The sequence below is a fragment of the Rhododendron vialii genome, chromosome 9a (genome assembly GCF_030253575.1).
Source record: "Rhododendron vialii isolate Sample 1 chromosome 9a, ASM3025357v1".
NCBI classification, from domain to species: Eukaryota; Viridiplantae; Streptophyta; class Magnoliopsida; order Ericales; family Ericaceae; genus Rhododendron; species Rhododendron vialii.
Window position 1 is genome coordinate 25,070,277 of NC_080565.1, and position 13,650 is coordinate 25,083,926.

The 13,650-nt window shown below is 39.8% G+C and overlaps 1 protein-coding gene across 1 annotated transcript; it reads left to right on the forward strand.

Annotated features, from left to right (window-relative positions):
- Positions 1 to 5,713: 5,713 nt before the first annotated feature.
- Positions 5,714 to 6,776, forward strand: LOC131299732 (uncharacterized). Its single transcript, XM_058325312.1, has 4 exons — positions 5,714 to 5,866; positions 6,076 to 6,183; positions 6,300 to 6,513; positions 6,574 to 6,776. The coding sequence occupies exons 1-4, from the start codon at positions 5,714 to 5,716 to the stop codon at positions 6,774 to 6,776; spliced, it is 678 nt and encodes a 225-aa protein (XP_058181295.1).
- The last annotated feature ends 6,874 nt before the right edge of the window (positions 6,777 to 13,650 follow it).

Below are 13,650 nucleotides of genomic sequence, written 5' to 3' on the forward strand. Positions count from 1 at the left end.
TTTCGATGCTTTAATTTCAATGTTTGTTCTGGCACTTTTATTTTTCATTTCACCCCAATGCGGTGGATAGCTGGCTAGCTGGGCTCCTTTTCAAAGAATTTGGTTGAGGCTCAAAGAGTCTATCAAAGGGTATATCTTTATGCATAGGATGAAAGAAACAATGGCTTTTCTTCATTTTAGATTGCATAATCTAACAACTGAACCCTAGATGCTCATTGAAAGGCTTTTGTTTGCATGCTCGAACTTTTTCCTAGTTCAGATTTTGAGATTTTGACCTAGTGAGCTTTTTCAGAGTCACGACATTGCTTCTTAGAACGGATATAGTATCAGGAGTTGGTCCCTTGAAATTCTACTTCTTGCCTGGAGTGAAGGGTTCAATCAAAAATCATCTTGTGTTTTGAAGTGATTATCATGAATTTCAACTGATGGTGGAAAATAATTTCGAAACTCTGAGTTTATTACAGAGACACTATGTTTGAAAGACAATGACTGAACAACTAGGGGTTGACTCAAAAGACTGTGATCGAACCTTGGGATTGACTCAAATGGTCATGACCGAGCCTCAGGATGAGGCTACCTACGTATCCTATAAAGGAATCAGGTCACCTCGTAGTTCAAGTCCGCGAAACTGACACTTTTTTTTGGTGATTCGTACAGACTTAAAATTGAGAACTGTTGGTCCAAAAGCAACCCAAGAGGGGGGTGAATTGGGTTTCTCACTGACTATTCACAAATTAAAAAACTAATTGCAAGGTGAAACAAAAACAACGCTGTAGCACAATATTTGAGTCGACTCAAACCAGGCAGCAATACTATAAACAAAGTAGATGGAGTGAGCTCAAAATCTAAAACACAGCAGAAAGCCAAAAACAGAGAACTAAGTAACAGATTTTTAGAGCTTCAATAAATAGGCAAATCAACGAATTTAGCAAGCTATTCTACTCCAAGTCTGTTTTCAGTGATTTATCAATTAGCTTATGCAATATAGAAATGCAAGAACATAAAGGAAAAAGAGTAAGGGATAGAGAAAATTAACTCGAGGATTTTATAGTGGTTCGGTCCGCAACTTCACGGCCTACTCCACTCCCCAAGTGTCCTACTCGGGAATTGCTCCACTATCTCTAATAGTCGTTACAAACCTCTAGCTTCGCGGGTGCTAGAGAACCTTACAACGAGCGACCACTCCGAATCCACTCCCAACTAGCTAAGACTCAGGCGCTAGTTACACCTAAACCCAAATGATTTTTTTCTACCAAAAAATCACTCACAAAAAACAGTCTCAATCTCAGACGAGGGTGTGAAAACCCTTTTACAATATGGTTCAAAGATAACACTCAACCTAGTGTAGAATAATCAAGATGAAGAACAAAGTTAACTGATAGAATTTCAAGTAATAGCTCACTGGAATTTTTGCTCAAGAGATCTGTTTTTCCGACCTTGCTCCTGCTTTTCTTTTTAATGTGGAAAACCCAATTGAACGTTGGAGACTTTCTCATAGCCGTTGCACACAATCAGCCACAATCTTTCCTTCTTAGAGCTATCCATCTTCATATTCACAACAATCAATCTTCTTCTTTACATACGAGTTGATTTCCAGCCGTTAGAAATTAGGGAGAGATTTTCCTTAATCTCTCTCCTTCAATTTACTTGCCTATTGGAGATAGGAATTGTGAAGAAGAGAATCCTTTCAATTGAATCTTTGATTGAGTCGAAGAACCCCTTTGATTTCGGTCGCCTCATTCTTCTTCGAACCTCCTCTCTTGTTTTCATCGCCTCATTCTTCCTTTCACACGAAGAAACCCAATTTCTGGAAAATGATATCCTGTGTAGGGCACACCTTTAAATACGAGGGAATTGCTTATAAGTCCCTATAATAAGGAGTAATAGCATAATGAGTTCAATAGACACATATTATTCCAATTAAGCCCAAAAGACTAATTTAATCCCAATTAGGATGTGTTTGTTATCATCAAAATCAAAACCATGGGGCTAACAAGAACACACAAACACAACAGTGCAAGCATGAAAGACTTGAGGTACAAATTGGCTTAAACACAAAGATGGTCGTTTAAAGGACAAGGACTTGAAGCTTGAAAACTCCTAGACTTGTGGAAGGTTGGACAGTTGCATGGCTCTTGATGGTTTACCTTTCTCTGCTGAAAAAGGCGGAGTTGATACAAGGATTGCGCTTGGGCTTGATGCCTAGCTATGGTGGAAGGATGATTCTGTCATCGATGAGGTCTTGAATCTTGTGGCGGAGATGATTGCATTCATCGGTAACATGACCAGGTATGTGAGATCCAGCTCTTATTAGATTTGTTTTTATGTGAGCCACGTGTGTGGTGTGGTGGAAGAGTGAGGTCTTGCTCCTATAAATTCAAGAGTTAATAAAAGAAAAACTAATTTGCATGGGGATTGGTGTTAGTTGATTGAGGCGGTGCAGCACGTGAAGTGCTTGTGTGTGGATTTGGTGGTTGTGAACACATGGAAGAGAGAATGGAGTAAAAGAAAAAAACAAAAGCCAAAGAAATGGACACTTGTCCACCGTATGGGCATCCATTCGAAATGACTAGACTTGACTCTATAAAAAGAACAAAAACGAGGTGTTAAAAAAAAGGAAAGAGAATATTGGGGGAGGAGAGGAGCTGGGGTTTGGGAAAAAAAGGAGAGAAAGTTACAGTAACGAACTGTAGGGAAGGAATTGGTAGAAAGAGAGAAAGTAAGGGAGGTTGTAGGGACAAGGGTATGTGAGTATAGTATACTGAAACTCTATAAGTATTTAAGGGAGTGGGGAAAGACTTTTCAATAATTGTTATGTTGTTTATTTTGAACTGGTGGGGAAGAACACGTGATTTTATTATGTCTTTGTTGTGGTGCTTGGAGAGTCGAGTTGTGACAAGTTGGTATCAGAGCAATCACGATTCTGTAGACTATCTAGGATCAAACTTAGGATGATGGCCTATGGGTTGGTACTATTTAGGAGTTATGGGTGGATATGCTTTTGACATGCACTTTGCATGTGCCATAGGTAACTGGTAAGTGGTTTGTGTGGGTGACCTATGATGGCTTGATAAAAAAGGTATGTTTAACCTTGGTTTTAATTTTATGTGGGCTGTTTTGAAATAAAAAAAAAGATGAAACAGCGTAGGTTAGTGATAGAAATAATCAAGGAAGAGAAAATAAGAGAAGGAGTGACACGTGAGGGAACCAGAAATATATAGAACGAAAGGGGGATTGGGGGTTGATTTGGTGATCTAGTACGTGACAATATTTACTTTGTTTTGCTCATTTGCTGTGTTGAAATCAATCTTTTATGGTGAGCTGTTTGGTTTTTGGGTTTGGGAAATTGTGGGGGTGGATTTCCTTGTGGTCCTTCCAGTGTAGCTGTCTTCGTGTATGGGGCCGTGAGTGACGACGCCGGTCTTGGTGTACCTGCAGAACCGGAGGGGGATGTTCTTCCGGGGAGAAGCTCCGACGAACTTGTCAGTAGGTGGAGAAGAGAAGATGAAGTTTAGAGAGAAAATATGCTAGAAGAGGGAAGAGAGTGCTGTTATCCAAGAGTTTAGAGAGAGTTTCTTAGTGGTCATGCTCTTCCATTTATAGGCGAAAGGATAGAGTGCTGAGCAAGTTGGCCTTACTTTCCACGTGTTGCGTAATGCTCGGATGGCGTCCTGCAGCAGGGCCATTTAATGAGCATCACTTCCCAAGTTTTACAGAGCCACTTGGGTCAATGTCAGAAAGGTCACATCGTTCAGAAATGTCACTTCAAATATCGGAAAGGACAGCTTACTTATCAAAAGATATTTCTGGAAGGTTCCATAATCGCCTATACTCGGTGGAGCCCACTTCTGACACACGACATATCTTCGAGCATCTGGTGTTCTTTCCGAAGAACATCGTAGCCGAACAAGGAGGACATCCCGAGCGTTTGAAAAAGTTCACCGAGTAAACTCAATTACACTTACGTTCGGTTAAGGAACGCAACGTTCGGTGACGTATACGGGCATCCGTCTATCCTTCGGATATTTCGGCCCCCCTACAATAGCCCCTCAACTCCTGCTTTTCTTGCTCGGAAATAAAGGAGAAGTTGAATAGAAAATGGCCGAATGTCGATATAGATCCGAAGAACGAATGACCGGACGAACTGTTGAAGTTGAACAGACAAAAATGTTTGGAACTTGTGGATATGTGCTTGCAGCTTTCACTAAATGCTTCTGTAACTGCCGATTTCAAACGATGCCAGGTGTCACGATTTCATTGGGTGGTGGTACGGCACGTTTTATACCTGCCACGTGTCATTCATCGAACATCACATCAATCTCCCGCTCGAATCCAACGGCCAGGGTTCAAGACCGCTTCAAATTCTATACGTAGTATAAAAGGGGCCAGGGAAGGAGAGAGAAAATCATTCTTTCCCATTCTCAATCGTTTTCCTGTTCAAGCACCGTTCCAAACCCAAAAAATCGCCAGAAATCTGCAGATTCGAAGGTTTTGATCATGAAATTAAGCTAAAGTGTAAGAGAAACCCTTTAAACCACTAAATTATAGAGTGAACCTCACCCCATGACCAAACCTTTGAACTACTCACACATAGCAAAAAGACTAGAAAAAGAGTTTAGCATAGAAAACATGATTCACCGATGAAAACGAAAATAAATTAGATTTAATAGAAGATCCAAACCATAGCTACAACATTAATACATGAGAAAACATCAAAACACTTAAACTTACTTGAGTTATTGAAGATTGAAAGCTTGAAAAACTAAGAACACAACATGGAAATCCTAGAAAGCAAGAAAAAGACTTAGGCCTAAAACTAACTATTGGCCATCCTTTCCATAAATGGCATACAAGCCTATTTATAGGGCTTATAAAATCAGCCTTACAATGGACAAAAAGGCCCCCAAAATATCCCAAAAATATACTAGAAGTAGAAACTTTTCATATATGGAAGGTTGAAAAATTCAGCAAAAAAGTGCTGATCGAAGGGCATTGGTACCGGTACCTCAAAAATGAGGTATTGGTACCAATCCAACTGTCTTCCATTTCAGCACCAAGGTACCGGTACCATGTTTTTGAGGTACCGGTACCATTGTCTACAAAACTGCAAAACATGGCAGCTTGGCCTTTGAGCTATTGTGATGTCCCGACGGCCTTTCGATACTTCGAGACTCGATCAACGGGACTTGACGGAGGTGTGCCATGTAGCCTTGGTTTCTTGGATACCCTCAAGGGCCATCCTCAATGCATTTGCATTGCTTGCTAAGCTTTGGCACGCCCCTCGCCATTCTTGACCACCGAGTGGCCTCCGGGGCTTCTTAAGGTATCGTTAGGTTCCGCTAGCAGAGAAATGGGTACCGGCGGGCACTTGGATACTTAGTTGCATCCCGATACATCCCTTGGCGCTCAAACACGCCTTATTAGCACGTTTTACATGAAACATCCTCAAACAAACCTTACGTGCAATATCGCATAAAAATGACAACATATATGTACAAACACAACATACTAAAGGACTTAAGCACCAAAAATATGCATTATTGGGTGCTTATCAAAGACCCATGGGATTGAACTGGTGTAGATTTTAGTGATTAGAAAACATTTCCTCTACTAATCAGGTGTTTGTGAATGAAAAGAACCTGCATGCACTATTTTTATTCACATTAACTTATGTGCAGATGCTCTTGTGATGCAGGACAAAGCTCTGGATTAAATGTCTTCCGACAATGACTTTGATTCATTCTCCTCCTCCTCCTCCTTGTCCTCCTCTTCTGATGATGGTGGGGTGAAATCAATATACCGAGGTGCTGCTATTGCAGCAATTATATATGAGAGGCAGAGACAGAAAAAAGACCTTGTCCGGATGGTTCTATGAAATCACGACGATACATACCTCGTGATCGGATTGGAGCTGGACAAATTTTGATGAGGGATTACTTTGCTGATGATTGCATATATAGTGATGAAACGTTTCGTTGACGATTCCGGATGCAAAAACTGCTCTTTATGCGCATACATGACGCCTTTTTACAGCATGATCCAGTGAACTTCCAGCAACGCTGAGATGCTTTTCAGAAGTTGGGTCTATCTTCTCTCCAAAAGGTCACAGCCGCACTCAGGATGTTGGCATATGGAATGGCAGCTGATCAATGTGACGAGTACCTCAAAATAGGAGAGAGCACTGTAATGAAAAGCCTAAAAAAATTTTGCAATGCTGTCATTGAGATCTTCGGAAGTGAATACTTGAGAACTCCAACCGAGTAGGACATTCAACACATTCTTGCAGAAAATGCATCTAGAGGGTTTCCAGGCATGGTTGGAAGTTTGGATTGCATGTACTGGAAGTGGAAAAACTGGTTGGAAGTTTGGATTGCATGTACTGGAAGTGGAAAAACTGCCCAACTGGATGGCACGACAGTCATATGAATGGAAAAATTGGAGCCCCCACACTCATCTTAGAGGCTGTTGCGACACACAACCTTTGGATATGGCATTGTTTCTTTGGGATGGCAGGTACAAATAATGACCTCAATGTTTTAAATAATTCTCATCTCTTCGACCGTATTGTGTCAGGTGAAGCTCCAACATGTAATTTTGTTATAAATGGGCATCCATACACAATGGGTTACTACCTCTTTGATGGCATATATCCAAAGTGGGCAACACTAATTCAGACAATCAAGCATCCAGTCAATGCAAAACAGAAGCTTTTTGCTGAAGCACAAGAGGCGGTAAAAAAGGATGTAGAGCGGGCATTTGGGGTTTTGCAAGCTTGATTTGCTATCGTGAAGGGACCGGTACGCCTTTGGCATCGAGAAGAATGTGGTCTTATTATGAAGACGTGCATTATACTCCATAATATGATAGTGGAGAATGAGGAAGATCCTGAGGAGTGGACACCCCCCGAAGGGGAAACGTATGAACCTGTGGCTTTTAATCGAGACGTTAACCTACTTCGACGCAATTGTATTAGCCGAATTAAGGCTATGACAAGCAAGGTTACACATAGTCAACTGAAATGGGATCTCATTGAGCATTTGTGGAACCACCACGGAGATGAACATCTCTGATTGTTGCTGTGAATTGATTATGGACCTTTTTTATTCTAATTCCAATTGAACATCTCTTTTTTATCTAGTACTATTTGTGTTGTTTGGAATATATTTTTGGTTGTTCAAGGTCATTGTAATAAACTTCTGTTGCAATTTTAAACTGAAATGAGATATCTAATTTTTATGCATCATCACTCTACATGATTTGCACAAGTGAGCAATAGATGGATTAAATGAGAAACTGTAGGAACTTGTAGGCTAGCTGGAGGTTTGCTTTTTCATCCTTGGTCTCGATCGCTTTATTGATTGGAGGTCAAACATAGAGATGAATTTTGCTTCTCTGCAAGATGTAAGATTGGAAAATGGTGCTTATGTTGTTGGACAGTTGGACTACTTGTGAAAGATATGACTGCAAGATGTCATCCAAGTTTTTAAATTTGTTATTGGTACATTCGAGTACCAGACCTATGTAACATGGATCTTTTTTTTGAGAAAACTAATGGTTGGAGAACACAATTAATCTTGCGATAGAAAGTTAACACGCGTGTTGTAAGTTAACTCTTGAGTTTAAGTGTTTTCACTGAGTACATATATGCAGTTATTAATTAGCAATAGATGTATCTGCTAGTTTAGTGTATTTTGTCTTTGGGTGCAGGCCTCCTTGTATAAGTTTAATTTGTGCTATGGTGGAAGAAGAGAAAAACCACCAGCAGAGGGAATTTTTTATTTTTTTTGGGTAAATCGGCTTAAAATAGAAAAAAGGCTAACCGAATATACAATTTACAAGAGGCATACCCAAGAAGAAAACAAAAGAAAGAAAAGAAGACTAAAGAAAATTGGGACTCGAGTAGAATGGCTAGAAGATACTAAAAAAGAGGATACCAATTGTTTTCATACCATCTAAACTAGAGGGTACGAAAACAATGGAGCAAGATAAGAGTTTGGGTTTATACAAGACAAATAGTAAAATACGACCACAGCTTTGAATTTGTATCCAGGCAGCTTTGAATGCTATTGAAGAGAACCACCATAGCTAGAGCCACCAACCACCAGCAAATGTAAATGCAGCACTAAACTCATCTGAGACCAGAAAGCTCTAGCCAGTGCATGACTGTGATTTCCTTCCAAATGATTGAAGGATAGTAGTAACCACTGTGGGCCGAGTAAAACTATAGCAGATTCCAAACGGTACAGCAGCAACTAAGCATGAACAAAGCTACAACAGCTACAACAACTTGCCTCATTAAATAGTAGAAGTAGAAGAGTAGATAGAGCAGCTACTGTAGAGAATCAAACTGGCATCCTTCATTAGCAGTACTCGAATCCAGCACAAAGCAGTAATAGCAGCACATAACAGTAATAGCAGTACTCGAATTCAGCACAATAATAGCAGAACATGGTGCATAGAATCTGCTCAATATGGACCAGCTATGCAGTAGTAGCAACTAGCTATGTGCTGCTTTTGAAATGGCAGAAAATAGCAGCAGGACGACAGTAGCTGTAGGAAAACAGCCGTAGGAAACAACACAATGTATTGAATCCCCTCATTGAGATATGATTCCAGATTCTTCAAGTACGAAGCATGTGATGCATAGTCAAATGAGCCAGCTAACATAGCTTGAATTCAGCACTAGAGACACCAACCAAGTGGCTAGCACCAAAGAATGAGTAGACAATCAATCTCATAGCCCAGCAGAGGGATTGATATTTTACCATATCAAACAGATTTCCCATATGTTTTTCTGAAAAAATCCCAAGAAGTCCCCAATTCAACAATAGATTGTATCTAGGTTTCTTTTCACAATCAGTAAAGCTAGGATTATACTTTGATAAGGAATCAACCCCAAAGAACCAAAATACAATGACAAGACAACACCTACACAACATAAAAAAAAAATCAATGACAGCAGCACCAACACGCAAGCAATAGAAGAACCAAAGCAAAAAACACACTAGTAGCCCAGACCATCAAAAAGGGAAGCATATATTTGATCAATTGAAGCAATATCAAAGTCTTGCTTGAGCAAATATCCCAGAATATGAAAACAAAATAACTTAGTCCAAACATTACTACTTTAATCTTCACTTGTGTAGCAAAGTAACATATTCAAATCCACCCCCAACTAGAAGTTGAAATCATAATTCTTTTCATAGGGCTTGAGGTCCCTCAAGAAACCATTTGCCTTGTAGCGCTCAACAATTAGTGATTGTTGGAGCTTCCAATAAGCTGCTTGTTCGGGGGTGAGTCCCACCATAGATTGCCTCATTACTTTCATTTCTTCACGCAATATTTTTTGTTCAGCTCTTCTCTTCTTGGCCTCCCATTTCTCCTCCTCAGATTTCTTCTTGGCCTCCAATTTCTCCTTCTCAATAATTGCAGTTTGTGCAAGTGTTTCATTGATGCTTTTCAAGTACAAAGTTGACTCCTCGTCTCTCCATTCATTCTTTCTTTTTGCTTTGGCTTTTCGTCTTCCTCCAGCAGGTCGGACTTGGTTGTGTTCATGATCCATTGACTTGAACTCATCAAGGGGAATCGAATACGGTGTTGATGGAGTGCCCAGATCATCCAAATCAATGGCTTGGCTTTGTGGGTTTGAAGGCTTTTTGCATCCCTTGGATGTGTTCCGCACAAGAACATGGTCGTTCCACTTCGGACTGTCCTTTAAAAGCTTTCGGCAATGCTCAAACTTGAACTTACAAAATTGCATTGGTTTTGCTTGTAATGGTCCCTCAATTTCACCATATTGTTGTTTAGCCTCATCAAGCTACAAAAAAACACAATCATTTGTGCCGATAAAAAAAAACACACACACACACACACAATCATTTGATCATTTATGGAGCAACAATCCAGAATAGTTTAAGCATGCTATCATCACTAGCATAAACATAGTGCAATATAGAGTACATAAAAATATTGCAACAGTAGTTCATATAGGCATTTCAACAAACAGTTCCAAGGCAGAAAAGTGAATTACAAACTTTAAGGAGTCGTTAAATTTTTTTTCTTGAAAATCTACAACAAGAAAATAATTGGTTTTTACTTACTATATTTGATCGTTCCATCCGCTTGGATTCAATCGTCCGATCTTGTTGTAATACCCACAAAACTTGGAGACATCATGTGAAATAGCTTGCCACCTATTTTGCAAGCCTTGAGCATTTCTCTCTGTTACTCTGCCCAGAATTTGATGAAAACTCTCTAGAACTCGCAGCCATAACTTGGTAGATTTTTGATCCCTTCCGACCACCGCATCTCCGGAAATATGTAGCCAAGCTTTAACTAGAGCTTCATCTTCAACTTGTGAATAATTCGTTTTCCTTGTTTTCCTCTGATTCTCCATTTCCATTTGGGTTTGACCTTGTGATTCCAACTCCATAGTTTCATTTTTTGATATTATTCTGATTCCGTAGCTTGAGATGAATTTTCCATTGAAGGAAGAAAGGAGAATAAATAGGTGAGAAGGCAGTAGGCATGAAAGAATTGGAGGGGACGGGAAAAAATTGGAGGGACAGATCGGCGGGAATTTTTTTCCGGATGAAATGAAGGGTAAAAGTTTGGAGGGAATGAAGAGTTGGCAGTGGACCCATTGATTTTGATTATGGGTACAAAATGAACAATGTGAAGCTTCACATTGCTAACTTTAGCAATCCTCTAAATGAATAATCAAAAGTTGACATGGCAAGTTTTGATTATTCACTTTTGATTATTATATTGTGGATGCTCTTATTAATAGCGAGACAAGTCTTCTTGTGGATTCCCCGACCAGAATTTCGAGAATCGCCACCCGAATTTTGAGATGAATGATCCGAGAAACCGAGAGTTTGTTTTAGAAAAATGATAAAGCTTTTGGTCTAGCGAAAACGTTGAGGTTTTGGATTTGGGAGCCACGTTACGTGCGAGGAAAGTTTTGTCGAAAAAAAAGCATCCCGCTTGCCTGGTAAAAACCGGTCTCCACTAAGCATTTTCAATAGGGGATTTAATATTATTTGAAAACTTTTAACTTTTGCGGAAAATGGATGAAAATAATATCATTTAGCATGAAAACAAATTAGAGAATACAAACTGTACAATAAATATGGATGGATGTGCAAGCATGGTGCTAAATAGAAGCTATAATCTGGAACACAAAGCACCGTGCAACACATTCGAACATCGTGCGGTGTTTTGCGTGACCAGAAACGTCGTGCAGTGCAATGGAAGTGCCGCACGGTATTCGATTTGTTTTTTTATTTTCAAAAACAGTTTGGTATCCACATTATTTAATGAATCTTGGGCTCTTTAAAATACACTTTTGTTTGTTTCTGATGTGAATGCAACTAATTAGGCCCATTCAAATTCATTTTTGAAGAGGATTTGATTCTAAAGGGGTTTGAGTGTGGTATATACGGAATGAAAGACCTTTAGAAATATTTCGAGCATCAAAATACCTCTGTGGTATACCTAACCCGCACAGAAAAGTAATAAACAGATTAAACAGAATACCATAAGGAGTATGTACGAAAAATAAAATAATGCACGGTGTAATACACTACGCCGTGCGGTTTTCTAAAACACTGCACAATGTAGCGTTTTTTTTTTTTTTGTGCTTTTTGAATATAAAGCTCACTCGGGGCCAAAACCCAGTATAGAAAGACGAGGAAGGGCCTCGGTGAGCTTGTAACGCCCCGATTTTCGGACATGTTAATTAAATCATTTCTAATTGATTTAATAATTCATAAAACTAATTTAAGAAATGAAATTTTATTAAACAGAGTTTAGTAGCGAAAATCTCAAATACTAAATTCAAAACTACTTAATTATCTTTACAATTCAACAAAATAAAATAGAGTTTGACAAATGTGATAACACGTTTGGAAATTTAAATAATAATACTTCAAAATAACAGAGTGTCTAAGGATAACGCATCCAATGCTCGACAAACTCTCCTTCCTCAGCTCGGAGGTCCTCACCCTGACACTGATGGATTTTGTCATTCAGTTTCTTGATTACCTTACATGAAACGCCAACCCAACGGCACTATAATGAGTTTTGAAACTCAGTAGATGTAGGGGGATGAAAACAATTGATGCCTCGGATCAACTAGATTGCAACGGCTTATTCGTGCTTCTTCACCGGAACCCTAGCTCGACGTCTGAACCCTAATCTACAAAATAGACAGAGGGTGAGTGCACCTTTGCCTCTCGTGGCAAAGGCGCTCCGATGCCTTTGTTAGTATCACGTACTAGCAATTAAACCCTAATTATCAGTAGGAAAGCATGAATGCAAAGTATTGCGTACCTTTTACCTCTAGGTTTACTTCATATTTATAGATTTATGGGTGCTTGCTGTCCAAGCATCCATGCTGCCATAGGATTCCTAACTCGTATAGGAAACCCAGGATATCAAGGAGTCTCGTTTCCTTTATCAGTTTATGGAAAAGAGTCCTTTTAGGATTCTTTTCCTTTAAGAGCCGAACATCCCATATTCGTTAGGTATCTTTCTCAGATCCTATATTCTTGGGATCTTCATCCCTTTATGGGACATGACTACTCTGGAATCTTCCAGAGTATTCCCTCTGCTTCTACTCTCGATTAGAGCTCCTTCCTTGTTCGACTGTCTCATAGCCGAACAGACTACCTGAACCAAGGACTTCGGATGTAACTTGGTTCAAATGTAATCAGAATGTCTCCTATCTGCCGAACAGATAGTTTACTCCAGTGACTTGTCGTGTCATTGACCTTTATTCAGCCGAACAGATTGCATGGACCAAGGACTTCACATGTCATTGTTCCATATCGCTGTTCTTCATACTTGCCTGGTGATAAGTCCAGTCGTATTTACCACGTGTTCCCAAACATCACGTGTTTGGTAACGAAATGTATCTGCTCGGGAATACCTCCCTACAATTGCTCCCCAGTTTCATGTATTTACCACTGTTCGGGGGAAAATATATGATGCTTAGAAACAGAGTTCTATCTAGACCAAACTCTTTTGATCCCGTGCAGTTATAATTTCAATATCTCATTGATGCCTTTTGGCGCCTCTATCATTATACCATCTCGAGGTAATGACTCCACGTGGCACGTTTCATATGCCTAGCATTAACTTCGAACTGACGTTCTATGAAACGGCGTCAGAACGGTTTCTGCTTTCCGTTACTTTTACCTGTAACGGCGTGAGAGGAGACGTTTCGTCTCCGTCTCTCACCTTTAAACCGCTGAAAGGGCTCTTTTTGGTTTTTTATCCAAAACATTCGAACTTTCAGTCCTAAGCTTTCTGCCATCGCTGCCATCTGCAAATTCGATTGCACTCCAGGAAATCATCACGGTATCGTTGTAAGACTCTCGTTCTAACTCCATTTCTTCTGCTTAGGTTTTCATCTGAGATTTCATTCTCAGATTGTGGTCATTTCTAGGGTTTCAATCACGCCCATTCTTTCATTTACTTTTTCTTCGAGTATATCCATGGCGGATGAACATGACACCCCTCCTAGACCCAGTAAGTTTAGGAAATTCTATGATACTCCCGCCGCAATGGCGACGTTTAGGACGGATTACAATGTTCCTGATAACGTAGGTCTCGAACTTGCCCCTCTAGGAGCAGATAGGGATAGTG